Source organism: Pleurodeles waltl, chromosome 6 (genome assembly GCF_031143425.1).
Source record: "Pleurodeles waltl isolate 20211129_DDA chromosome 6, aPleWal1.hap1.20221129, whole genome shotgun sequence".
Classification (NCBI taxonomy): domain Eukaryota; kingdom Metazoa; phylum Chordata; class Amphibia; order Caudata; family Salamandridae; genus Pleurodeles; species Pleurodeles waltl.
Window position 1 is genome coordinate 168,219,820 of NC_090445.1, and position 27,004 is coordinate 168,246,823.

The 27,004-nt window shown below is 48.4% G+C and overlaps 1 protein-coding gene across 1 annotated transcript in view; it reads right to left on the reverse strand.

The window, feature by feature from the left end:
- Nucleotides 1-4,362, reverse strand: part of BECN1 (beclin 1) — a 108,488-nt gene extending 104,126 nt beyond the window's left edge. The window contains exons 1-2 of the mRNA XM_069237732.1: nt 4,266-4,362; nt 2,311-2,436 (exon numbers count right to left, since the gene is read on the reverse strand). Coding sequence (XP_069093833.1) covers nt 2,311-2,434 — 124 coding nt within the window. The 5' untranslated portion in view covers nt 2,435-2,436; nt 4,266-4,362. The remainder of the gene's footprint in view (nt 1-2,310; nt 2,437-4,265) is intronic.
- Between the last annotated feature and the right edge of the window lie 22,642 nt (nt 4,363-27,004).

Consider the following 27,004-nt stretch of genomic DNA (forward strand, 5'->3'; position numbering starts at 1 on the left):
CATCTAAGAGGTGTCCTACACCTTTTTGACACCTGGAATACAGCAAAGCTTTCAAAGTTGAATAATTATTTAATATTTGATGATAGTCGTTAGAACTAAACTTCTGTTTCGAATGCTTCACATTTATGATTTTAATAAAAAGACTTTAGCCGATTCAGAATGCTCTGGGGAACTTTCGTCCTGATGACCTTAGAAAAGCTTTTCAGCTCATCCACCCACCTAAATCTATTTAGAGGGCCATCCAAAAACTCTGTATTGCCCAATCAACAATAAGACATGCAAGCCCACCTGTTATTCTGCAAACAGGTAAGAAAGACATCTGGCTAACACACTCCCGCCTTTTCCTATTGAGCTCTCCCCCCCTGATTCTCCACCCCACACCACCAGCTCAGCTACCACTGCTCATTCCCAACATCTACCAGTCTGACACCTATGGTCAGCATTACTGTACACCACAGGGCTCGAAAAATCCACTCAACCACTCGCATTGGCGAGTCTTATTTGATCAGGTCGTGCTATTTGTAATACTTACTCATCCCTTCAGGCGAGTTGACACTGAACAGGTGTTCTGTTAAGTTGAAAAGTGGAGGGGCAATAAAAGATGCCTTTAAATCTTGTTCTTATGTAGACAGGGGTCAAAAGTCAGTTTTTCTTACAATTAATTTTTCTTCTGACTGCAGAGGTCCAGGACTTTGTAAGGTGAACTGTGTGACCTCCTGCTAAGAATGTAAAATAAAAGGATATAGCGTGTCAGGTTTTTTCCTAACACACAACACAAACGACTAAGTCAACTGTGCAAACATTTCAAAATATGTTTCAGTAGTTGTGAAAGCCCTTTTTTATATTTCTGTGTGATGAAAAAATATTTTAATAGGATGAAAAAAAATCAGAATACTTTACATGTTGATATGCAAAGGATATCTTTTCTGAAACCCAATTTCACAGATTGTGAATACACTATATAGTTTTATCAGTAAAACTGCAAGTTAGTGGAGAGGTTTTTGGACATTTCTTGGAAAGTTACTGTGTGTAGATGACAATATGTTACCACATCATGGTTTAGTGATATATTTATTAAAATTGAGTGTTTAAACAAACTGAGAAACACTCCTGCCCTGATGGCAATGTTGTTAGTAAACTAAACGAAGTCCTAGGTCATGTGGGCTAGATTCTTGTGATGGATGCAGCAAACAGTCTACTTAATCAAACAAGAGAGGTTTTTGGGACTGCAGAAATGCTGAGCTCACATACTTGAAGGTGCAATCATAAGTAAGAATTAAGAAAAAAGGTGAGTCTAAACTATTTGCCTGGGATCACCCAATTTGAGACCCGTTTACGGGTCAAGTACATTACAGTTAGGTCGAGTAGATTATTTAAGTCACTTGACCTGCAGGTCTAGTAACATTTTTATGATTTTTTTTAGCCCTGCATCAGATACAAATCCAGCAAAGATTTTTCCATACTTTTAACGCATCAACGCCTAGAACAGCTCAACTACATGTCAAGTCACCCAAAGACTTGTACCACCTTTGCCAACTAAGGTAAAAGTGCTAATAAAAAACCCTTTGGTAAACAAGTAATATAAACAAAAAAATTAAGACAATGTAAAGTACTGAAACTCCACAGCGAGTAAATAATCGCTAGGGCTGCTGTCATATCCCTTTCTCCTACAGCAAGCTAGCTACCTTTGCCATAAGTTACAAATAACACTTTCTCATTGCGCACCTCCTGACTAGGGGGCAACGAATGCAGACATGTCTTCTCAAAACTGTTAAGCCGTTTCACACTAACATTAAATGTGCTTATGTTAATGACCTCAGAACAGCGCCTCAATTAGACACAGCTCTCACTGTACATTGATGCTAGCTATGATGCTAATGAATAGTTACAGAACCATAAAACCGAGACGAAAAGGGGATGAGTTTTTCAATGCAGAAATGAGCCTGTTGCATCTTAAAGGAGGTCTTAGCTGAACCATCCCACCGCCTGGGTGTGAAAGGCCTACACACAGCTTAAAAGAAAAAGAACAGAAGAAAACTAACCTTCTACTGTCAAAATATGGAGAAAATATATTTTGTTTAAGACACAAATGTCCCGTTATCAAAATACCATTATTTTTGGAGCAGTCTACAGAGTAGGAAACAAGAGTGTGTTGAAAATCTTCACACATGCTGAAATAATAAATAAAAGAAGGTGGTTGCAAGGATAACATTAGTGCTGTATTTGGTACAGCATTTGTCTTTTCAATCCTGAAAGCAAAAGTCGGCTGTCACGTTAGTTCGTTATGCCAGAAAAAGGGCTTCTACCAACCTGTTAACTCTTGGACAGCCACTCGGTCCAGCAGTTTGAAGGAAGTATCCAGCTTCAAGGGCTGGCTGCATCGCTGACACACAAAGCTGACCTGCATGGTGGAGCTAGATTTGAAAGCCTCCATACCTGTAAGGAAAGAACGATATACTGAGATTGACTATCGTGGGGGAGGGATGAACATAATGGTGGTATAAAGAATGCAGAAGGATTCTACTGCTCCATAAGACCCTTTTATATCAGCTAGTTACAATTTAAAAGACATTTATGTATCAGTGTAGGTGAAAACAAATCTTAATAGTATTCATCAAATTGCAACAAGTACATCAACATAAACCACCTAAAGATGCAACATTGCCTGAAATTATGCATCTTACAGTATATCTTAATTATGACCAGTCTCCACAAACTCACATTTTCAAGCCACAAAAGCACCATCCAAAGGATATGAAAACTGCTTACAAGACCTACTGTGACCTCACAAACAATACAAATTCAAACTTTAAACGCCTCAGCTCAAGCCATAATTATGTAACACTTGCAAACAAATCAATTCTATAAAATGTAATTAAGGAATACTATGTATATGTATTCTGTCTCGACTCGTCTGTGGTCAGTGGCTGTTACAAATGTAATGCCTCAGCATTAGCTTTTGTGAATGTGTTCATAGATGACTTGGAGAGAGCTAGCTCAAGAGTGCATGTATGGAGCAAAGTGGTTAACAGTCATGGGGGGCACAGTTTCGACGTATTCAAGCCAGAGATCCTGTCGTAAGGAATCAATTACAAATGGGCAGCCAAGTGACAGTGCAGCTATGCTAGCCTTTTTTTTTTTTTTAAATATGACCCTAGGTGAGGGCAAAGCATCTGCTTCTACCCGCTTCCATACTGGGGACAACATTCTGCTGCCTGCATGCTCTAGGGAAGTACCAAGAAACACAAGGAGGTGCACAAGGGCAAATACTGACCCTGGCTTAGAAGGAATCGATTGGCAGAATGGCCGCTACATGGAGTTCCAAAATAGAGACAATGTTCTACTATCTGTAACTAATAGAGTGGTACCAGAGTGAAACTCAGTTGGGGTGTGAAGGAGGGAGGTGAGCAGGGCCTAGCTAGCAAGGACGACTGAGAGGTATTACGCGGATTAGGTATTTGAAGTAAATTCTATGCTGTCATGGCAAGGAGGGTTTTCTACCAGCCTATGTGACACAAGCGCAAACTATAAAATGTAACTTTCTCAGAAAAAGAGAATCCGTAGACAAGTGTGGTGAGCAGAGCAGTTTAGAACTTTAAAAAGTAAACTAAAGCAACAATGCGAACTCCTTCACTCATAATATAAATCTTCACTCACACATGAACCATTTGAGCTCCATAGTGAAATATGACGTATAAAAACAAAGGTTTACGTCACAAGTAAGCATTAGCTAACCTCCAGCTATTTGCTTAGTCTCGTGCACGGCCACGTGACTTGAAAAGCTAACAGTGCCAGACAAGATTGTGAATGTAGTGAAAGCATGGCAAAACATCCACTGCTCCCAACGTTTTCCTTTTGGCACTGGGGTGCTTAACATGCATGCTGCTTGTCTAAAGAACGTAGGTATACTGAGGACGTTATCGTATGAGAATGTGGGCCATGATCCGCATGCAAAAAAGAAGAGATGCAAAAAGGAAGACAGATATGACATGATCATCCTATTTGGTCAAGTGTGAAGGCCGCGATCGCAGTCACAGTAGGCTGGCGCTGGTATCTAAATCGTAAGTGCTAGAATATACCAATGTCACATTAACTCACCCGGTGAAATAAAACTGATGAGCATCTTTAAGCACAAAACACATAAGCGCTGTCTTTTCCAATCACAAAGTCTACGATGTTAGCGTTTTCCATGTATTAACCCCCCCTCCCCCCCTGGTCACATAAATATCCGTCATGTTTAAGACAACCACCGGTCGGCTACTTACACAGATCGTCGGTAAATAAATTCTGCTAATATCCGTTACTCAGTAGTTTAACGATGACATTTGTCAGTAACTTCAATACTTCCGGGTCGCATTAAAGCCAATCCCATTGCATTACATTTTCAAGAGGCCGCCCAGAAGTGGGCGGGACTCGTAATACGTAAGGTAACCTAGGATTGGAGCTTTGTTGGCACCTCAGCCAATCCTAGTACGTTATATAGAATCCTTAGAGTCGCTGGCTGCGGTGTCCCCACGTGTTTCTACAGTGTGTAAACAATGCCTACCCGAGCTGCCTTTCCGCTGCCCAGAAGATGATGCGCTGTTTAGAGTGCTGTGAATTTGAGTCGTGTGGTGATATCGAGTCGAGTTCCTGGTAGTCCTTGCTGTTGCCACCCGTGATTGTGTATGACTGAACTTTCTTTGCCCCATAAATCGGTCCTCCCTGCCTCATAATGTCGTCTTTTCCTGCCATATGATTCCAGCGGCCTTGCAAATAACCAAAGCACTCCCATTTACCTTCTTCTATCTGCAGCAAAAAATGAAACTATTGCTATTTAGCATCCTAATTTAAATCTGCAATGCTAATTCCGATAGAATACCACTTTCACCACCCCACCATCGGAGTTGCTGGCTGGCAAGCACAATTCCCCCCAAAAAGACACAATCAATCAGGAATTTGTAAAGCGCACTACTCACCTGTGAGTGTCTCAAGGCGCTGGGGAGGGGAGGGGGAAGAAAGGGGGTGAATCGCTGCTATTGCTCCAACAGCCAGGTCTTGAGAAGTTTCCTGAAGGTAAGGAGATCTTTGGTCTGGCTCAGGTGGCAAGACAGCTACAGAGGAGATATAAACTAGAAGGGTCACTGAAACATATCAAGAGTGTTCAAACATTCATAGTGTAATAAGGATGTTAAGTTGGCCTGAATAATGGCCATAATTTTATTAAGGAGAGATTATTAAAACATATACAATTATCATATAAACCTTTATCAGAAATGAACTTGTGACATTAGACTATAATGCTTAAAACACCATAACAAAAATATCATTTGTAAGAAACATGGTCATGTAACCATATTTTTAGCCCCTTGAGGGTATAACCCAGTGAAAAAACAGATGAAAGTAATGCAGTATAACTATGTATTTAGCTCCTAGAGGGAATCTTTTTTACACATTTTCAAGATTATTGCAATGATATTACAAACAGGGTCCATCAAACCTAATTTCTCTCACCTTTAAAACAAATTTTCCAAACATGAGATCGCTTAAAAACATAATGAATAGTAGTAGGGGTTAATATTTTGGAGTCCGGACTAACAGTGTGGGGACCCAATTATGAGGTAGACAGAAAGAGCGTGTGGTGCTGAGCACTTTGGGGGTGGTCCAATCGTCCTAAGACCACCACAGGCGGAGCTATAAGCAAAAATGTTTTGTAAAAGTATTGCCCTGCCATAAATGTTTTAGTATGTTGATATGACTGTAATGCTTAGGTCAGCTCCTAGAGAACACCAAAATGAAAAAAAAAATTGTATGAAACATGGTCATGTAACTATGGCCCTCATTCTGACCTTGGCGGGCGGCGGAGGCCGCCCGCCAAAGTCCCGCCGTCAGATTACCGTTCCGCGGTCGAAAGACCGCGGCGGTAATTCTGACTTTCCCGCTGGGCTGGCGGGCGGTCGCCTTCAGACCGCCCGCCAGCCCAGCGGGAAAGAGGCTTCCACGATGAAGCCGGCTCGGAATCGAGCCGGCGGAGTGGAAGCTGTGCGACGGGTGCAGTTGCACCCGTCGCGTATTTCACTGTCTGCGCAGCAGACAGTGAAATACATGTAGGGGCCCTCTTACGGGGGCCCCTGCAATGCCCATGCCAGTGGCATGGGCACTGCAGGGGCCCCGCGACCCCCCCTACCGCCGGACCGCCGGGATCTGGATGGCGGTAGGGGGGGTCGGAATCCCCGCGGCGGTGCAGCAAGCTGCGCCGCCGCGGAGGATTCAATGGGGCGGCGGTACACTGGCAGGACCCCGCCAGTGGTGCCGGTCCGACCGCGGCTTTACCGCCGCGGTCGGAATCCCCATTGGAGCACCGCCGGCCTGTCGGCGGTGCTCCCGCGGTCCTCCGCCCTGGCGGTCAAAGACCGCCAGGGTCAGAATGACCACCTATATAATTAACATAGTAAATGTGCACGCATAGCAGGCCTATAGCAATGATATTACAAACAATGCCCATAAAACACAAACTATTCTCACCTGAAAAACAAAAGTTCCAACCATGAGAACACTTTAAAAAAAAAAAAAAGGTATTGAATGGTGGGAGGGGTTATTATTTTGGGGTTCCCACTAACCTAGTATGGGGACCCAGCAATGATATGGACAGAAAGAGCATGTCATGCTGAACGTTTTGGTGGCGGCCTCATTGTCCTAGGACCACCACAGGCTGAGTTATGAGCAAACATGTTTTGTCAAAGTAATGCCCTGCAAAGCATTATGGGGCAAGTTTAATATTTTAGTATGTTGATAAGACTGTAATACTTAGAACAGCCCCTAGAGGACATTGCAGTGAAAATAGTATTTGCAAGAAACACGGTCATGTTCCTATATAGTTAACACCTAGAGAGCACAACCATACAAAAAGAAAAAAATTACATTAAATAATGTAGGGTAACCATATATTTGGGCCCTAGAGAGCGTAGTGTATTACACATTCTCAGGGGTAGAAGGTCTACAGCAATGATATTACGAACAAGCCCCTTAAAACACAAACCCCTCTCAGCTATAAAACAAAAGTTCCAGCCAAAAGAGTACTTAATAAAGACACTGACTAACCTAGTCTGAGGACCCAGAGATGATGTAGACAGAAAGATGTTTTTGTGGTGGTCCATTGTCTTAGGACCACCACAGGCTGAATTATGGGCAAAAATGTTTTGTGTAAGTAATGCCCTGCAAAGCTTATTATGGGGTGAGTTTCCCGAGTGCAGTGAATATTGTAGTATCGGCTCTCCTACTGTGCCAGGAGAGCCACTTTCGCTTTGAAGATTTATATTTTATGTAAAGCATTTACCAAATCCAAGTGCTTTAATGGGAGAGCTACAAGAAATGACTCTGATTAGGTAACTGTGAACAATGTGACAGATTCAATACCGCCGATTGAGTTCACGCTGTTGTGTGCACCATAGCGGCCATGCAGCAAAATAGTTCTGCCACGCTGAAGTATATGGCAAACAGAAAATAATCCATGTAACAGGGGCAGTCTCCAACGCGTGACAAAAACAGCCTCAAGGCGAGACAAACGAAAAGTTATTACCAATGATGTCAAGTGATTTTTGAGAGGCAAGCCCATGAACAAGTGAAACTTATGGACGTGGTTAAAAGCCCACAACACTTACAACAGGTCAAAGCGTTTGCACGCTTGACCTAAAAAGGGACTGGCCTAACTAGTTACACATGGACCTGATGAAACTTGACAGGGATACCGTATGTGTCTGACAGACTTAGGGTTGTCACTTTTCCAGAGAAAAATACTGGCCATTTGTAAAAATTTAGCAAAAGCCCTGACATGATACTTAAATAAGACTTTATATCCATATTCATTTTTAAGATGGTTTGCTTTGTTTTTTTCTTGGACTCTAAATCATACGCAGCTCTAGAAAACATTTAAAGTGATTTCTGCTTACATTAGCTATTTTAAGTATGTACTGATAAGAGGTAAAAATACAGGCTTTAAGTGATTTTCCTACTTTATATACCAATGGGGACAATAGGTGGTAACCCTACTGACAGCCTGGCTGACCCCGGGTAGCAAGGTTTAGTTGTTGTTGGACTCTGGTCATGGGGTCCCCGTTGTACCCTGTCATTTGATGGAGGCGTCAGTCCACAATTTACAGCCTGCTGTGCTGGCTGCTGCCAGCATATGTGGGGTTCAGACCAAATCTAGACTGATAGCATAGGTTGGCAGCTTAATAAGACTCCTACGTGACTGTTTTGCATGTTGTAGTTAAATAATATTTTGACACATGGTGTGGTTAATATCTACCCACATGAGCCTCAAGCAGGCCTTTTATTGGTTACCTAACATCACCTGGATTAAACCATATCTTACTATCCTGAGGTGGCTAACTCAAACAATAACACCATAATATTTTTTGCATTTACACAATGCTACATTCCTCCCCAAAATACAACGAGAATAAACAAATGACTGTTTGCAAACAACATACCAAGCCCTTGAAGCACCACCCTCAAACATCGACTGTCTATTTCACAAATTGATAGTATCTCAGTAAAGGAGCAGGATCTGATTGGAGGCTGTTGATGATGACCCCACATCTCTTACTCTGGGACTCGGGCACAGGCTCTTCTTGACGGACCTTCAACCGTGTGGAGCCTCCGGCATGGGAAAATCAGCTGTGTCTTCATGCCTGTAAAGGGCACAGCAGATGGTGACTCACTCTCAGGCAGTCTTCGAGCATTTATCTTTATTGGGAAACTCATCAGTTCCCACAGGACTATCAAACTCATCTAACCCTGGAGGAGTCGAGCCTTTGCCCCAGAACTTTTTAAAGATCAAGATGTTCCTGGTGATTTCCTTAGACCCTCTCAGGCAGTCACCATGGTGCCCAGCATCCAGGAGATTCTGCAAGGGATTTGTTCAAATATAAGCCAGGACTTACATCCCAGGTACCAGTCTTTGACAAGCACCGAATCCCCTTCTTGTAGGTCTATCCCCCTTGCTCGTTGAAGCCTGGTGGGCAGAACATTCCACTTCTCGTTGCATTGGTGGGCCCACTCACCCAGTGGTTGATCCGGGAGCTACTCTGGATGGTGTGGGATCTTGTCCACTACCCGATGGCCCATGCAGACCAGATTTGGGGCATCGCCAGTGGTGACATGTCTGATCTGTTGATATTCTCTGAAAAAGGAGTGAATGGCCCACTCCAGATTCTGGTTGTTGGCCCTGGCTATGTGAATGACCTTTGACAGGTACCACATGAATCATTCAGCTTTGCAGCAGCAGTGGTGAATACAATGTCCACTTCAGGATGCTTGAAGCGATCGTCAATCACCGCAGGCATACACTGGCCGTCTCATGTGCTCCAATAATTGTCGCTGCCCAGACCCAGGATGTCCAGGGGGGCTCTTTTGTAATGGAGGGTGTGAGAGGCTCAAGGCTCCCTGTGATCTGGCAGATGTCACAGGTTCAAGCAGTTTCTTTTACCATTTCATCAGCCCAGGGAACCAGATTTGCTGCTATCCAACCATACCTTGGTAGGCACTCTGTGCTAAATTGACGACTTGTGTATTAAGGCACTTGGGTATTACGAGCCAGGGCCCTCCCAGGAGGCATTCTTCCGTGGGAGCAGACAGCTCATGCCAGACGTTGTTCAGGGAGGACTGAATCTGTTGAACTTCCACTGTCAGATATGTTGCACTTGCTTGCGTATATTCAAGGCTTCCTTTCTGATTCTTTTAATGCCTACTGCAAGCAATCAACCACTTTTACGATCTCCTCTATTGACATCAGCAGTGGCCCAGACCTCTCTACCACAAGTCTCATGTACTCTTCCATCTCTTGACCCTTTGCCTCTATTTCTGTGGGGGTGGGCCAGGAAAGGTGTGATAGATAGTCAGAGGGATTATGAGTTCCTGGCTTGTTTTTAATTGATCAGGAGTGCTCCTGTAAATATAATATTCATATTTTGATTTAGTGCAGTGATTTGGACAGTTTGTGGTTGGTGTGGACAACAGATGGATGTCTGTAGAGATCCAGGTGGAAGTGCCTGTACCCCCAGTGGATTGCAATAGACTCTCAATTTTAGAGTAGCACTGTTCAGTGGGGTTGAAGGCTCGGCTGGCCAATGAAATTGTGGCCTATTTCCTAGTTGCTCGTTTCTGGGATAGGATGGCCCATACCTACATGGGGTGGCTTCTCAGTCTGTTTAAGGGTTGAATTATGCCAACATAGTCTCAGCTGACAGGGCCTTAGTGCTTTGAAAATACATCTCCTGTTCATTTTCCAAAACACAGTGATCTGATGCTTTTGCTTCTTTGCATAGAGAGTCTGGTAGGTTTGTCACGTTCTTAGTAAAACAGCTGCAGTAATTGCAGAAACCTCCTTGCAGAACATCACAGGAGATGGGTCTGATGCTGACTAGATGTCCCTCACGTTGGCTAGGTTGGGGCCATGCCATCAACTGAGGACTGGTATCTGAAGAAACATTGACATGCCGATTTACTTTGAGTCACTTGAACACTTCTCTGAGGCGGGAATAAAATTCTTCGAGAGATGGAGTATAAAATAAGATGTCATTGCTCACCTTGAGGACACCTTTTAGTCTTGTCATCACTTCCCTCATGATTTCCTGGAAAACGTAATGTACACTGGGGATCCCAAAATTTATGGTCTTGCGGTGGCATTCGGACCACCTCAATCCTGGCGGTCTGATTGCCAGATTAAGATTATGATCCCGGACCGCCAGGATACCCCGGCTACCGCCAGGATGAGTAATCCTGACTGGTGGCGGTCAAAGTTGTGGTTAGCCATGGCAGTGGAGAGTTAAACACTGCTGTGCTGATCACAACTTTCCTTTCTGCTAACTCCATGAAAAGGCTGTCCGAAAGGCAGAGTTAGGGGCCACAGGTGTTCCCTGTACTGCCCATGACCATGTTGTGGGCAGTGCAGGTCCCCCCCGTCAGCACCCTCAAAATCCGCACTGTCTGCTATGGCAGACAGTGCACATTCTGAGGGTGCTGTGTACAACAGCATGGCCTCAGCTCCTTCAGGGAGCCAAGGCCAATGGCGCCAGACTTTTTCCACTGAGGGAACCAGTGAGAACGTCGTAGTATGACATTTCCACCAGTCAGCCCGGTGGAAACATCGTAATACCATGGTGGTTAGGGCGCCGGCTTGATGGCCGCCTCACAACCGCCGTACTAGATTTCGGGCGGTTCAACCACCAAACTCATAATTGGCCCCTTAGTCTTTTGTATCGGCGGAGGCCAAAGTGCGATGGTAAAGTGGTGATGTTGCGGGACTCCGATTCCAACATGATTTGATGATGTTCTGACCGGATGTCCATCTTGAACAAATATCACAACCTTGTAATCTCGCACACCAGGTGATCTACCGTCAGGAATATGTGTTTCTCCTATTTGATTGGTAGATTTGGGAGACAATAACAATGCACAATCTCACCTCCTCTGGTTGCTTTGAATTGTGGTTTACTATAATGCGAGAAACTCAAGGAGTTGGTCCTTTCACCCATTCAATAATGCCTGCCTCTTCTATGTTGCAAAGCTCTTCTTCCACCTTAGGCCTGAGGAGGAAGGCCAATCAGTGATGACATAGCACTACTGAATGTACAGATCATTCCAAATGGAGTTGCACCAGCTTTCCTTTCAGGCAACCAATTCCTTGGAATAGTTTTTCAAGCAAGCGGTCTAACCCAGCTCTGTGTTCACTGAAAGTGAAATGAACAAGTTTCAGGCTTTCGGCCATTTGGCACTTCAGTAGTATGCCTGTTTCCCCTCTTGTGACATATACTTTTGCTGGGGTAGTCTGCTCATGAATGTTGGGGTGGTGTGTGCAAGTGAGGTGGAGGTGCTGCAGGTGGCAGAGAAGGTGGTCGTGGTGAGTGCGGATGTGGTGTGTGGGGTGGGTGTTTGTGAGTCTGCTGTTTCGGTGATTGAGGGTATGACAGGGATACTAGCAGGACCGGTGTGTGATGATGCAGTGCTGGCAGGTGTAAGTGGTGATGTGACTGTAAGGGAGGCAGTGTGGGAAGTGTATGCAGATGTGTGTTGTGTGTGTGCATGCCCATGGGTTAGTTTGTGGTGCTTATGTTTGTCTTTGCGCACCTTGTCTGTTGTGGTTGGTGCATGCTGGTCTGTAGGTGTGCCCTGGACGGGTGAAGGGAGAGGGTTTGTGGATTGGGAACAGGTAGCTGGAGGGGGGACGGAAGGTGATGGGACACTGGCTGCTGTCAACGAGGAAGCAAGAGCCTGAAATGATCTCTGTAGGCCTGACAAGGCACAGCGAATGCCTTCAAGGTAGGCATTGGACTGCTGCATCTGGGATGTCAGTACCTGGATGGCATTCACAATGGTTGTCTGCCCCACAGAGGTAGACCTCAAGAGGTCAATAGCCTCCTCATTGAGGGCAGCAGGGCTTACTGGGGCAGGGGCAGAGGTGCCTGCGGCGAAGGAGACGCCCATCCTCCTGGGTGAGCAGGCACAGGCAACTGGGTGGGGAGCTACAGGGAGGGTGGTGGTGCTGGTAAACGGGTGGCAGACCAGGATGGTGCTGGGGTGGTCCCAGATGGGTCTGCCACCGCCAGGGATCAGCCATCGGAGGAGGAATCTGAATCAGATGTTGTGGTAGCAGTCTCCCCGTAGTGCTCCCCTCACCCTCTGTTCCACTGGTCCCCTCGGCTTTACTGGTGCCAGCCTCCTGGGTCCCATGGGCTGCTGCATACCCACTCGCCAGTGCCCTTCCTCCTTGGCCAGATGATGCTAATGCACACATAGACAGAGGTGGGCATAGAAGGAGGGTGGGAGCAAAAGAAAAGGAGGAAATGGTAAAAATCCACTTCACATAAAAACAATCCACACATTTGCCCCTGTCGGGAAAACAAGAGCGCATTTTGCAGTGATTAACAATAGAGTCCTGAAAGCCAGATCCAAACTTATCAATGATTACCTCATCCCTGCAGCCTAGATACCTGATTGAAAAGTCCTGCATGCCTGTCAGCTGGCTAACCGACTAATCCAACAATTTAATCCATTAACATATCCAACTACATGTCAGTCACGACAGGATGAAACAAATCTGACCTCGGAGGAACTGTGCACACAAACTAAATGAAAGGTATGTGTGGATTACATTTGGTACAGATGTCCATTGATATTGCAATTAAATCAATTGCAATGTTAACTAAACATACCTGTCAATACCCAAATACAGTGCCAACAAGATCACTTTGGACTACTACAGTATACACAGAGATGGAGTATGAAGCCAGTAAAATGCCTGAACATTTGAGTAACCCATATGTACAGTAGAATGTGTGTTACAACACCACCACTTCTGTTCCTGCATAGCTTTACATAGCTAACGAGTAACACTCCAACATGATTGGTGTGACAACCAAGACTGTACACTCCCCAAATTTCATCTGACCACGTAAATCCCAAGTCCAGTGAGGGTCACAGTAGACAATCATGCAGAAGTCACCTAACAGTCTACACTTACCCCCTTGTGGCTGCTGTGCTGCCCTCAAGCGCCCATCCAGCTCTGGGTAGGCCACAGCCAGTATGCGGGCCATTAGGGGCATCAGGGTTCGAAGTACACCCATTCCACGTTGGGCGGCCGTCCCCAGCTGGGCCTCTGCAGTCTTCAGGGCCCAGCGTCTTAGGTCCTCTCACTGCTTCCTTCAGTGGGGGCTCTACCAGCTATGGACCCCCAGGGTCCACACTTCCTTGGCGGTGGCTCTCCACAACCCTTTTTTGTGGTGGGCGCTGACCAGCATGAGAAGCATTCAGAAAATGGAGGGCATGATGTAAATGATACCAATACAGCTGCAACCTTTGGCGACACACAACATTCACAGCCCATCACATTTCCAATATACCACACACCACACACATAGGCCCTCATTACGACACTGGCGGTGGGTGATAAAGTGGTGGTAATACCACCAAAAGGCTGGCGGTAAGTACCGCCAAATTATGACTATGTCGGTGATATCTCCGAAAGACAGCCAGTGTACCACACCGACCACCAGGGCAGCAACAACAGTCACCATGGTGGTAGCCTCCTACAGCCAGGAGGAAGACAAAGTTCCACCCACCATATTATGACACTACGGGCCAGATGTAGCAACCGGTTTGCATGTCGCAAACTGCAAAAAACGCAGTTTGCGACATGCAAAACGGCCATCGCGATTCTGATTCACATTTTGCCAGTCAGTACCGACTCGCAAAATGTGAATCCAACTCGCAAATAGGAAGGGGTGTTCCCTTCCTATTTGCGACTCGCACGTGATGTAGAATTGCTTTGTGACCGCGAAAGCAGTCGCAAAGCAATTCGCAGTTAACACCCACTTGAAGTGGGTGGTAACTCATTCGCAAACGGGAAGGGGTCCCCATGGGGAAACATCCTTTTTTACGACTTTTTTTTTCCGAAAGTCGTGGTTAACGAAAGCGCAACAACGCTTTTTTTAACCACGACTCCGGTTTTTTGTGCCTTAACTACGTATGTTCTGAACAACGAACATGCGTGGTTAAGGTACAAAGAAGGGACTTGGCGAAGGTAAGTGGTGGGTTTAGGTTTTGGGGAGTGGGTGGGGGGTCAGGGGGTTTTAGGTTTTAGGGTGGGGTTGGGGGGTGGGGCGTTTTTGGTTTTGGGGAGTGGGTGGGGGGCCAGGGGGTTTTAGGTTTGAGGGTGGGGTTGTGGGGTGGGGCGTTTTTGGTTTTGGGGAGTGGGTGGGGGGTCAGGGGGTTTTAGGTTTTAGGGTGGGGTTGGGGGGGTGGGGCGTTTTTGGTTTTGGGGAGTGGGTGGGGGGTCAGGGGGTTTTAGGTTTTGGGGTGGGGTTGGGGGGGTGGGGTGTTTTTGGTTTTGGGGAGTGGGTGGGGGGTCAGGGGGTTTTAGGGTGGGGTTGGGTGTGGGGCGTTTTTGGTTTGGGGAGTGGGTGGGGGGTCAGGGGGTTTTAGATTTTAGGGTGGGGTTGGGGGGGTGGGGCGTTTTTGGGAGTGGATGGGGGGTCAGGGGGTTTTAGGTTTTGGGGTGGGGTTGGGGGGGTGGGGCGTTTTTGTTTTTGGGGTGTGGGTGGGGGGTCAGGGGGTTTTAAGTTTTGGGGTGGGGTTGGGGGGGTGGGGTGAGGGATGTAGGGTGAATGGTGCCTATTGCTAATGATTTTATCAGGAGTGCCTTTACAACGAAATATCGTTGTTAAGGCATTCGTGGTAAAATCATTAGTAGTAGCAACGAGGTCGGTGTTCCGACCTCGTTGTTAAGGCAGTAGTTGTTTTTGAAGTCATTGTTTCGGCGTACAATCGTCCCCATGGGTCCCCTTTGTGAATGTCTCTGAAAATATTTTTTCAGAGCAGGCAGTGGTTCAATGGACCACTGCCTACTCTGAAAAAATGAAACCAAATGGTTTCATTATTTTTTTGAATTGCAACTCGTTTTCCTTTAAGGAAAACGGGCTGCAATTAAAAGAAAAAAAACTGCTTTATTAAAAAAAGCAGTCACAGACATTGAGGTCTACTGTCTCCAGCAGGCCACCATCCCTGTGAGTGCAGGGACTCGCTATGGGGTCGCAAATTGCGACCCACCTCATTAATATTCATGAGGAGGGTCTTTGCGACCCCATAGCGAGTCACAGAAGGTGTCTGAGACACCTTTCTGCATACCATTTTGCGAGTTTCAAATTGCGAGTCGGTATGACTCGCAATTTGCAACTCGCAAAATGTTCTGTTGCTACATCTGGCACTACAATCCACCACCTTTTCTGGGGTGATAACAACGCCATCAAAAGCCTGGCAGAAACAGAGCACAAAATTCAAAGGACTCACCATTGGAGACACAGGGAAGAACCATGCCGCCATAGAACCCGAACTGCAAGTCTTCCCGATGATCGTCTACGTTATGCTGCATCTGGAACACCAACGTTGGCGAATACGCCAATGGTGAGTACAGCCGCCTAGCACATAAGGGAGGGTGGGAGGAAAAAGAGAGTGACACAGACACGCACAACTCACACCCGACACACACACGCCATACACACAACCAGATGCATTACAAAAACAATTTTACTCCGAAAAACTGCAGAATAATGCAAGGACAACAGGAATTGATGAAAGTGATTGTAATCAGTCCAACAATAAAATCAAGAATCCGATTTGGCCATGAAACAGATATGTACACCTGTATAAAAAAGGGACACTGCCCAGTCCATGGTTCAAAGGGCCCACATGGCCACAGGGCACAGTCCAAGACCCCACTCGAATCCTGCACCAATCCAGATAGAACACTGCAGGGGCATCAGTTCTCAAATAGGCAGGCACCTCGGGTAGGGGGCACCTCAGCCGGATGCGGCAACAAGCCTACTGGTTCTGGAGGGGGCAACAAGCCCATTGCTCTTTGTCCTGGGGAGTGCAAGGCCAGAGTCTCTGGAGTGGGTATCTTCCCCACTGGTTCTGGAGGGGGCAACATGCCCATTGCTCTTTGTCTTGGGGAGTGCAAGGCCACAGTCTCTCGAGTGGGTGTCTTCTCCACAGGTTCTGGAGGTGGCAACATGCCCATTGCGCTTTGTCCTGGGGAGTGCAAGGCCACAGTCTCTGGAGTGGGTGTCTTCCCCACTGGTTCTGGAGGGGGCAACAAGCCCATTGCTCTTTGTCCCGGGGAGTGCAAGGTCACAGTCTCTCGAGTGGGTGTCTTCCCTACTGGTTCTGGAGGGGGCAACATGCCCATTGCTCTTTGTCCTGGGGAGTGCAAGGCCACAGTCTCTGGAGCTGGTGTCTTCCGCTCTGGTTCTGGAGGGGGCAACATGCCCTGTGCTTTGTCCTGGGGAGTGGAAGGCCACAGTCTCTGGAGTGGGTATCCTCCCCACTGGTGCTTGAGGGGGCAGGCTGCACAGTAGCCCCTGGAGACTATTCAACATGGCGTCCGCCAGCGGTGACGGCTGCACTGTGGTGGTGAATGTGGGAGGCTCCTGGTCAGCCCCTGCACTCTCCGATGGCTGCACTGTGGTGGTGGTTGTGGGAGGCTCCTCGTCAGCCCCTGCACTTTCTGATGGCTGCACAACCATGGCTGGTGTGGGGGCCCTGTGCCAGCAGCTAGTGGTGGCGGTGTTTGCCTCCTGTCCTCCTGGTCATGGGTTGGGGATCGCTTACCCTTCCTGGCAGGGGTGGATGGGCTCTTCCCCCCTCAGTCTGCTGGTGCAGGCTCCTTCCCCTTCCGTCTAGCTGGTGCAGGCGCCTTTCCCTTCTTTCCAGCTGGTGCATGTCCCTTCCCCTTCTGTCCAGCTGGTGCAGGCTCCTTCCCCTTCTTTCCAGCTGGTGCAGGCTCCTTCCCCTTTAGTATTGTTTGTGTGGAAACCCTACCACCACAAGTAGGTGGTGCTACCAATGGCCCTGTGGACTGTTTGGCTGAGGTACTGGGCTGGGTCCTTGATACCCTGCCCATACGTGCAGGACTGAGGGGGCGAAGGGGTAGGGAAGAGGTCAACTTGGGTAAGGAAAAGCTTTTTAGGGACATTGGGGTCGGAGGACGGAGGATGAGGGAGTGGTTGTTGGAGGTGTATGTCTGCTGGATGTGGGTGCAGGTGCATGGGCTGTGTGCTGTTGTGAAGTGGATGGCTGTTGGGTGTCTGAGTGCTTGCTTTTGTGTCCTTTAGGAGGGGGGGACAGACTCAGTGGGAGAGGACACAGGGGATGCATGCATGGATGTTGTGGAGGTGTCTGCCAGTGAGGTGTGTGTTCCGCTTGGCGTGGTGATGATGCTGGTAGTGGATATTGATGTAGTGCATGCAGGTGTGAGTGTTGACGTAACTGGGTGGGAGGTGGAGGAGGAGGAGGGGGAGACAGTGGATAAAGTTGTGTCTGCAATTGAATGGTGTTTGTGTGAGCGCTTGTGGGATGAAGTGTGGTGCTTGTGTTTGCCTGTGCCACTCTTGGGTGTTGTCTTGTGTGCATGCTCATCTGGCTGTGTGCTTGGGATGGGTTGGGGTTGAGAAGAATGGGACTGGGAAGTGGAAGTTGGAGAGGGGACAGCTGAAACAGGGACAATTGCTGCCATCAGAGAGGAGGCTAGAGCCTGAATCGATCTCTGTTGGGCCGCCAATCCACCATGAATGCCCTCTAGGAATGCATTGTATTGCTGCATCTAGGATGCCAGCCCCTGGATGGCATTCACAATGGTTGATTGCCCTACAGAGATGGATCTCAGGAGGTCAATAGCCTCCTCACTCAGGGCAGCAGGGTTCACTGGGGCAGGGCCTGAGGTGCCTAGGGCGAAGGAGATGCCCACCCTCCTGGTGAGCGGGCACGGGCAACTCGCTGAGAGGTTACTGGGAGGGCAATGCTGGTAGGGGGGTAGGCGGCGGTACCTGCAGCTGGGGTGGTCACAGAGGTGTCCACCACCAACAGGGAGCTTCCATCGGAGGAGGTATCTGAGTCTGTGTTGTGCCCTCCAGTCTCCGCCGTGGTGCTCCCCTCGCCCTCCGTCCCATTGGTGCCCTCAGCGTTGGTAGACTCTGCCTCCAGGGTCCTGTGAGATGCAGCTCCCTCTGTTAGCGGTGCCCTTGCTCCTCCCCCAGATGATGCTAATGCACTTAAGGAGAGGGTGACAGAACAAGAAAGGGGGGAGAGAGACAAAGGATACACTGAGTCAATGACTGCACCAACACCACCATTGGCGTACATAGCACCCTCACACACAGGGAACAGGCCTATGCACTAAACCTGACACTACCAGTGGAATAGCTGGTCACCAAGGAATGAGGAGGGGCACACACCGCCAACTGCAGTACACCTGGGACCCATGCAGGCCAGCCCAGAAGTGAATACTAACAAGCTAGGAAAGCAGTATTCCGCATTCAAACCCTTAGCCCCCAGAGGACCTACGCTGCTATGTCTGGCCTGGCATAGGGGCACCCACCTACACAAAACCACCACCCGGATACCAACCCACCAGCTGTAAGTTGTAATGATAGCCACTGTACTCACCCCCTTGTGGCTGCTGTGATGCCCTCAAGCGCCCATCCAGCTCAGGGTAGGCCACCGCCAGTATGCGGGCCATCAGGGGGGTCAGGGTCTGACGGGCACCCTTCCTTGTTGGGAGGCCATCCCCAGCTGGGCTTCCGCGGTCTTCCATGCCCAGCGTCTCTGGTCCTCCCACCGTTTGCGACAGTGGGTGCTCTGCCTGCCATACACCCCCAGGTTCCGCACCTCCTAGCCGATGGCACACCAAATTCCCTTCTTTTGATGGGCGCTGACCTGCAGAGGCAGTACAGACAAGAGAACACCATTAGACAAACAGTCCAGCCTGTCACACAAATGCTCCCCCATACCCGTTTGCATCACCATTGGAACACACATAGCCCAGCCCACAACATGTGCACTGCCAAGAGGACATCAACACCCCGCCCTTACAAGAGGCCTTCACACACAACTCCATGCCTTCATGCCACATGCATTGTGCACACAGTGTACTCACCTGTTGATCTGGAGGCCCACACAGCAGTCCGTACTGGGGTAGGACCCCATCCACCAGTCGCTCCAAGTCCTCAGAAGTGAAGGCTGGGGCCCTTTCCCTGGTTACACGGGCAATGGTAGTGTCAAGACACAGGTCATAGCAGCACATGCAGTGTAGGTCCTCTCCTATGGAAGGTCAGGAAAGGCCAGGAAACAAGTGAGGAATCAGATAGAAAATGGCATACCGTCACCGCCGGCATAGATACCCATTGGCCACTGTACCCCATAGGGTCCAATATTAACCATGAGGAATTGCACAGCGGTTCACAACCGCCTACCGCCACGGCGCACAACGTCAGCAAATTTACCTCACTTACACCTGTCCCTCCACACAGGAGAAGTGGTCGCCATTTCAGTGGGGGAACATGCCTATCAATAATTGCTTTGTCACAGGATCAACAGACACATACTTCACAAATTACACTGTCCCATAACATGTTTGCACATTGTGGACTGCTGCTGTGGCTACATTGTTCAATTTGTGACAGCCTACTCACTCTTGTGTCCCTTAGATACCTACCGCTGCGGATGAATAGGAGATGGAGACATACCCCTGTGTACAGACCCCTGTTGGACTTGGCTACACTGGAGGACGGGCACATAATACTCACCTATAGAGTGGACAGGGCCACAATCACAGAGCTGTGTGCCCAATTGGAACCTAACCTGATCTCAGCTATCCGTCATCCCACTGGGATACCCCCTCTTGTGCAAGTGCTATCAGTGCTCCATTTCCTGGCAACTGGTTCTTTCCAAGTGAAGTGGGCTTGGCAGTAGGAATGTCACAGCCAGTGTTCTCAATCGTGCTAACAAGAGTCTTGCCTGCCCTGATAAAACACATGTGCAGCTACATTGGTTTCCCCCAGGTTGAGGATTTGGCCAATGTGAAGGCCGGGTATTATGCAATGTGACATATCCCCAGTATAATTGGGGCAATTGACGGAACACGTATTACATTTGTCCCCCCCCCCCGGCAGCATGAACAAGTGTTCAGAAATTGTAAGAGTTTCCACTCCATGAATGTGCAGATGGTGTGCTTGGTGGACCAGTACATCTCCCACGTCAATGCTAAGTATCCAGGGTTGGTGCATGATGCCTTTGTCCTAAGGAATAGCAGCATCCCAAATGTGATGTCCCAACTACAGAGGCACAGGGTGTGGCTAATAGGTGAGCCCTGGTTTCCACCCAGAATATGTTGGTGTATGCCTATGGTGTTGGCCATATAGGGTAGTGTGTGGCTAAATGTTGTCCCTCAATATTTGCAGGTGACTCTGGTTACCCAAACCTATCATGGCTGCTGACCCCTGTGAGGAATGCCAGGACAAGGGCAGAAGAACGTTATATGAGGCACATGGGCGAACATTGAAAGGAACTTTGGCCTCCTGAATGCCAGGTTCAGGTGGATCCCTGTGCTACTCACCCAAGAAGGTCTGCCAGATAGTAGTGGCATGCTGCATGTTGCACAACCTGGCCCTCAGACGGAATGTGCCTTTTCTGCTGGAGGAGGAGACTGGAGATGCCCCTGTGGCAGCAGTGGACCCTGAAGACAGTGAGGATGAGGAGGCAGAGGATCAGGATGTGGATAACAGAACATCAGTAATACGTCAGTACTTCCAATGACACATAGGTGAGATGGTTCAACTACACATTTTTATGAGTATTGGTGTATTCTGTGTGGCATTGGCATGCTGGCATTACCTACTTCTTTTCCCTACTTACTGTTACCTATGGATATTCATCTTACAGGTGTTGGTGATATGACAACATTCTCCTGATGTGATCACAACAACCGGCTACAGGTCATTAATCCTATGCTCATACTATGTACAGTTTACTTGCAATGGTTTTAGCGGTTTCAATCAATACAAATTTGCAAAACATTAAATACTAGTAGTCGAGTTTTATCCAAGGGTGTTTATTGTTGTGCTAAAATATAGAGGGGAAAGTGCAATGGAATGGGGTGATGATGGAGGAAAGTCCAGGGTATTTTTCCAGTCTGTCGCACATGTGCATTGTCCATGGGGACATAGGAAGGGAAGCAATGGCAGTTCAAGGTGGACAAGGTGACTGAGTGGGACACAAGGGGGACAATCAGGAGAGTCATTTACTGGTGGTGGTCTTGGCAAGTGTCTCTGGCTTCTGTCTGGGTCGCAGGGAACGTTTGCGGGGTGGTTCACCTTCTGCAGGGGGAGGGGTGCAAGTGGCCTGTTGGTCCTGTGGCGGGGCCTTCTGGCCACTAGCGGCAGTGGAAGTGGAGGGCTGTTCAGATGACTGGCTAGTGGCAGGGACCCGCTGGTGTGCTGTTGCCTCCCTCATGATGTTGGCCATGTCTGCCAGCAACCCTGCAATGGAGATCAGGGTGTTTTTAATGGCCTGCAAGTCCTCCCTGATTCCCTGGTACTGTCCCTCCTGCAGCTGCCTGTTCTCCTGCACGTTTTCTAGGATCTGGCCCATCGTGTCCTGGGAATGTTGATAGACTGCCAGGACCTCAGAGAGTGCCTCCTGGAGAGTCGGTTCCCTGCTCCTGTCCTCCCCCTGGCATCCTCCCAGGGTCCCTGTTGGCCTGTGCCTCTGTCCCTTGAACGGTGTGCCCACTGCCACTAACCCCAGATCCTTGATTGTCTTGTGTTCAAGGTGTGGCCTGGGGGTCCCTGTACAGGTGGACACACTACTGATTGACATGTCCTGGGGACAGAAATGTGGGTACACTGGGTGGGTGGGGTGGTGTTGGATCCTGATGGAGGAGGCTGTGTGGTGGTCTGTGGCAGGGCTTGGGTGACCGGTTGTACAGTGGTCCCTGATGGGCTAGGTAGATCGTCCAGATCCTGAAGTCCAGAGCTACTGTCATCACTGTGGGCCTCTTCTGTTGGGGGACTGGATAGTGGTGGCACCTCCTCTCAAGTGACTGGGGTACCTGTGGGGATGTAAATGATGTATTATGCTTCAGGTGTTGACATGTGTACTTCTGTAGCTTTCCCTCTATGGTTGTTGTTACCCTGCCAGCTTTTGCTTGTGTATGTTGGTGTATTGTGGGATTGTCAGTTTCCCTATGCTGTGCATGCTTTGGTGAGGAGTGTCCATTCAGGGCTGGGAAGGGTGTCCATGCATTGGTACAACATGCAGGGCTTGGCATTGGGATTAGTGAGATGTGATGGTGGAGTGTGTGGGATGTGGTGGAGTGATGGGAGTGAGGGTGAGGCTGTGTGTGATGGCTTGCAGGTAGGGGGATGATAATTGTTAAAAGTAGACTTACCAGTGTTCAGTCCTCCTCCAACTCCTGCGAGTGCCTCGGGATGCAGTAATGCCAAGATTTGCTGCGAGTTGTTGGGGAGGAGGTGGGGGTCCACCACCAGTCCTCTGGATGGCAAGCTGGTGTCTTGCTGCTATGGAACGTACCTTCCCCCGTAGGTCATTCCACCTCTTCCTGATGTCGTCTCTTGCTCTTGCATGCTGTCCTACCGCATTGACCCTGTCCACGATTCTCTGCCACAGCTCCATCTTCCTTGATATTGATATCTGCTGCATCTGTTGTCCAAAGAGCTGTGGCTCTACCCTGATGGTTTCCTCCACCATGACCCTTAACTCCTCCTTAGTGAAACAGGGGTGCCTTTGTGGTGCCATGGGTGTCATGTGATGTGTATTGATGAGGGTGTGTTGGGTAATGTGATGGGTTGTGTGATGTGGAGTGCATGAGGTGTGAATGGTGTGTGTGTCTAGTTGTGTCTGTGCTCTTCTTCTCAGTCTCGTGGTGGCAATAGTTGTTGGTAAAGGGTTGTTGGTAATATGGGTGTGTGTTTTATAGTGGTGTGGGTGTGGTGTGTGTATAGGTTTCAGGTGTGTATTGTTTGAATTGTCCAATGTAATGTTGTTTTGTATGTGGGTGTCTATTGTGAGTGCGGCGGTATGTACCACCAATGGTTTACCGCCATTGAATGTCCGCCGTGGTGATTCGTGGGTCATAATGTGATGGGTGTCGTTTTGTTGGCGTAACAGTGTGAGTTTTGGGTCTGCAAGTTTATCACTGACCTTTGGTCTGGCGGACTTGTGTATGTGGCTGTATTCTGTTGGATTGGGGGTGTGTGTCATAATATAGTGAACAGATATTCACCAGGGCGGTGATAAGTTGGTGGCTGTCAGTGTGTCAGAAAGGGGGATTTACCACCAATGTCATAATAAGGGCCATAGTGTGCATGCAAAACCCCAAATCAGTCATCACATGTCAATGTGCACAAACATTCGCCGTCAAACACCACCCGAAATATGGGACAAAGGACGTTGTGCTGACCTGTTGCCCCAGAGCCCCATACATCTGCCCATGCTGGGGCAGGACCCCTTTCACCAGTTTATCCAGCTCCTCAGCTTTGAAGGCTGGGGCCCTTGCCCCTGCAGTGCGTGCCATTGTGGCTCCAAAATTCAGGACACAGCAGCACACGAAGTAGAGGTCTTCCTTGCCTGAATGCCAGGGGTCAAATTAGCTTGCCCACATGCAATAGGGGCTATTGATGGGACTCACATTGCCTTGGTACTTCTGAGGGCCAATGAACAGATCTACGGAAACCGGAAGAGTACATATTCGCTCAATGTACAAGTGGTGTGTCTTGAACGCAAGTACATAACACGTGTAACAGTGAAATTCCCCGGTTCTGTACATGATTCCTATATCCTGAGGAACAGCACTGTCCCTGCATTGATGTTACAGCTACAGGGAGAAAGGGCCTGGCTAATAGGTATGTGTACTGCTCTCCATGTCAGACGTTTGATATCCCTCCCTACACAGTCTGCACGTTACCTAGCATTGTTAACTATTGTGATATCCCCTTTTCCGCACACCTGCCCTGGCTCCTGACACCTGTTAGACAGGCAACTACAGCAGGGGAGAACGGGTACAATGATGCATATGGCCGGACGAGGTGGGTGATTGAGAGAACTTTCAGCCTCTTGAAAGCTAGATTTTGTTGCCTCCATGTGTCCGGTGGTGCCCTACCATGCTGACCAGGGAAAGTCTGCAAGATCATGGTTGCATGCTGCATGCTCCATAATCTGTCCCTCAGAAGGCATATCCCACTGTTGGAGGAGGGGGGGCATTGATGCTGGAGTAGTGGTTGAGGTCAGTGACTCAATGATAAACAGGTATCTGTGATTTGGATGTCATGTGCACTAGGACTATGTATTGGTAAAGCTAGTATGCATCAAGGTGTGTGTGGAAACTACTGCCTTCCATCTCGGTTTCTGACACTGAAAGGTAGCTGATTTACCAGGAGGGGTAGTGGAAATGTATAGCTGCCAATGACATGTGTAAAATGCTGGTGCCATAACGAAACATCCTTATGGTTGTACCAAAAGTTTTGGATCCTCTGTCTGACTGGTTGGGTAAATGTAAGGGTGGACAGTCTTGGCCTGCTGTGTAGGCCTATCATGCTGCATTGTCAGCTGCTGTGTGGCAACTACCTGTTCCTGACTACTCAAGGAGGTGATCAGTAGAGGATGTCACCTATGTGAAATCTTTACTTTACTACACATATGTGTGAGTGACAATGCAGGCCCTTACATATATGGTATCATAGCTGCTGGGGAATCATCCTGTGTTTGTGTTCTACTGCAGTTGATATATGGATATGGACTACATGCCTTATAACATTGAGCCTTATTCCATGTCATTTTCCCTCTTCAAATCACATGTCTGTTTGCTAGCTGATTACTAATATGCCTGTTGGCACCCTTGACACCGGATGTTACTACAATATGGATGTACTTGCACACCTGCTGGAGATTCCTACTACATCTGTCACTTTGACATTCTTGTAGTGCCAATAATGTGTATTTGATTGTTGCTTGCAAACAGAAATGTCACTTTAAACAATGAAGACACATGCACCATGATGTGTGTTAATTGGTGTTTATCTAGTGTTTTACATCACAGTCCAGAGGAGTGGGGACTTGGTTTAGGTGAAGATCAGAATGGGTGGTTCAGCTGTATGTTTCACAGGTCCTGTATCCATTAGCTTTGGGATGATGGGAACTTGGCATTAGACAGCCAACAGGGTGTAACAGTGGCACACAAGAGTGACAGTATAGGAGAGGTATCACTTCCTGGTGGGGGGATTGGTCTTTGCCTCAGGCCCTGCAGGATGTCTGGATGGCCGACCTCTTTTATGTGGAGGTCCCTCAGCTGCAGGGGTAGGGGTGCTGGTGGCCTGTGGGTCCTCCTGCTGGGCCTCCATTCCAGTAGCAGGTGCCGACGTAGAGGGCAGTGGTGTTGTGTGACTACTGGATGGGGCCTGCTGTTGGGTGTAGGATGTACGCAGGATGGTGTTGAGTTCCTTGAACTCCCTTAACATGGAGACCATGGTGGCATTGAGTACTTGCCACTGCTGCATGGCCTACTGGTGGTATTCTCCCTGTGGCCTTTGAGTCTCCTGGAAGGTTGTGAGTATCTGGTCCATCTTGTCCTGGGATTCCAGGTAGGCTCCCAGGACTCTGGAGATGGCCTCCTGGCCAGTCATGTTCTGTTGCTGCCTTGTCCTTTAGCTCACAATTGCCCTCCCACTGGCCCTTGCCCCCTGTGCATGTGCCCCTGGTGTTGTGTGCCCCCTCCCATTGACACCAGGACCGTCATTGTCTTGGGATTGCAATATTGACTCATGCCCCTGTCCTGTGGGGCACACTGATGTTTGATGTGACCTTGGGCCACAGGTGGGCTCTGCTGTTCAACGGATGCTACAGGGGAGGTGGTTTCAGTTGTGAGCAGGGTGAGGCTGGTGGTGGTGGACTGACCACTCATGCCTGATGGGCCAGGTACGTCATCCCTATCCAGACACGCATGGTATTCCTTCTCCATTGGACCTGCTTCCAGGGCTGAGCTTTTTGTCACTGGCATCCTCTGCTGTGTGTCAGTACTTGGGAGACCTGTGAAATGAGAGGTATTGTGTCACATGATGGTGTTGTACAAGTGATACACATGGTTGTATGCCATAATTGTCTGGATGTGCAGGGCAGTAATGGCATTAACAATTACTAGACTACTGCTTGTGTTTGCATCAGTAGAATGTTGCAATGGTCCTATTTTGATCAATAGTTGGTATTGATCCTCCTACTGTCATTGCCATGTACTGATGTGCATTCTAATTACATGTTGGTGAAGGGGGTGACATGGTTTTACGTGCAGGTGCACAGATGTGAAGTGGATTTAGCAGTCATGCAAGGGTAGGGAGTGTTGCATTGTGGTAGTTGTAGTCCTTGCTGCAGTATTGGGTTATCCATGCACTAGGTGGGCCTGTGAATTAATGGTGTTAATAGGGAGCTGTGGCATGCAAGAGTGGGTATTGGGTCCATGGTGAGTTTGTGCACGTTAGGCTGGTGTGAGAGGGTGGTGGGGGTACATGCTGTGCAGGGGTAGATGTTGACCGGGGAGTGTAGGTGACTTACCAGTGTCCAGTCCACTAGGTATTCCCGTCAGCCTCTCTGGGTATAGGATGGCCAAGACCTTCTCCTCCCACAA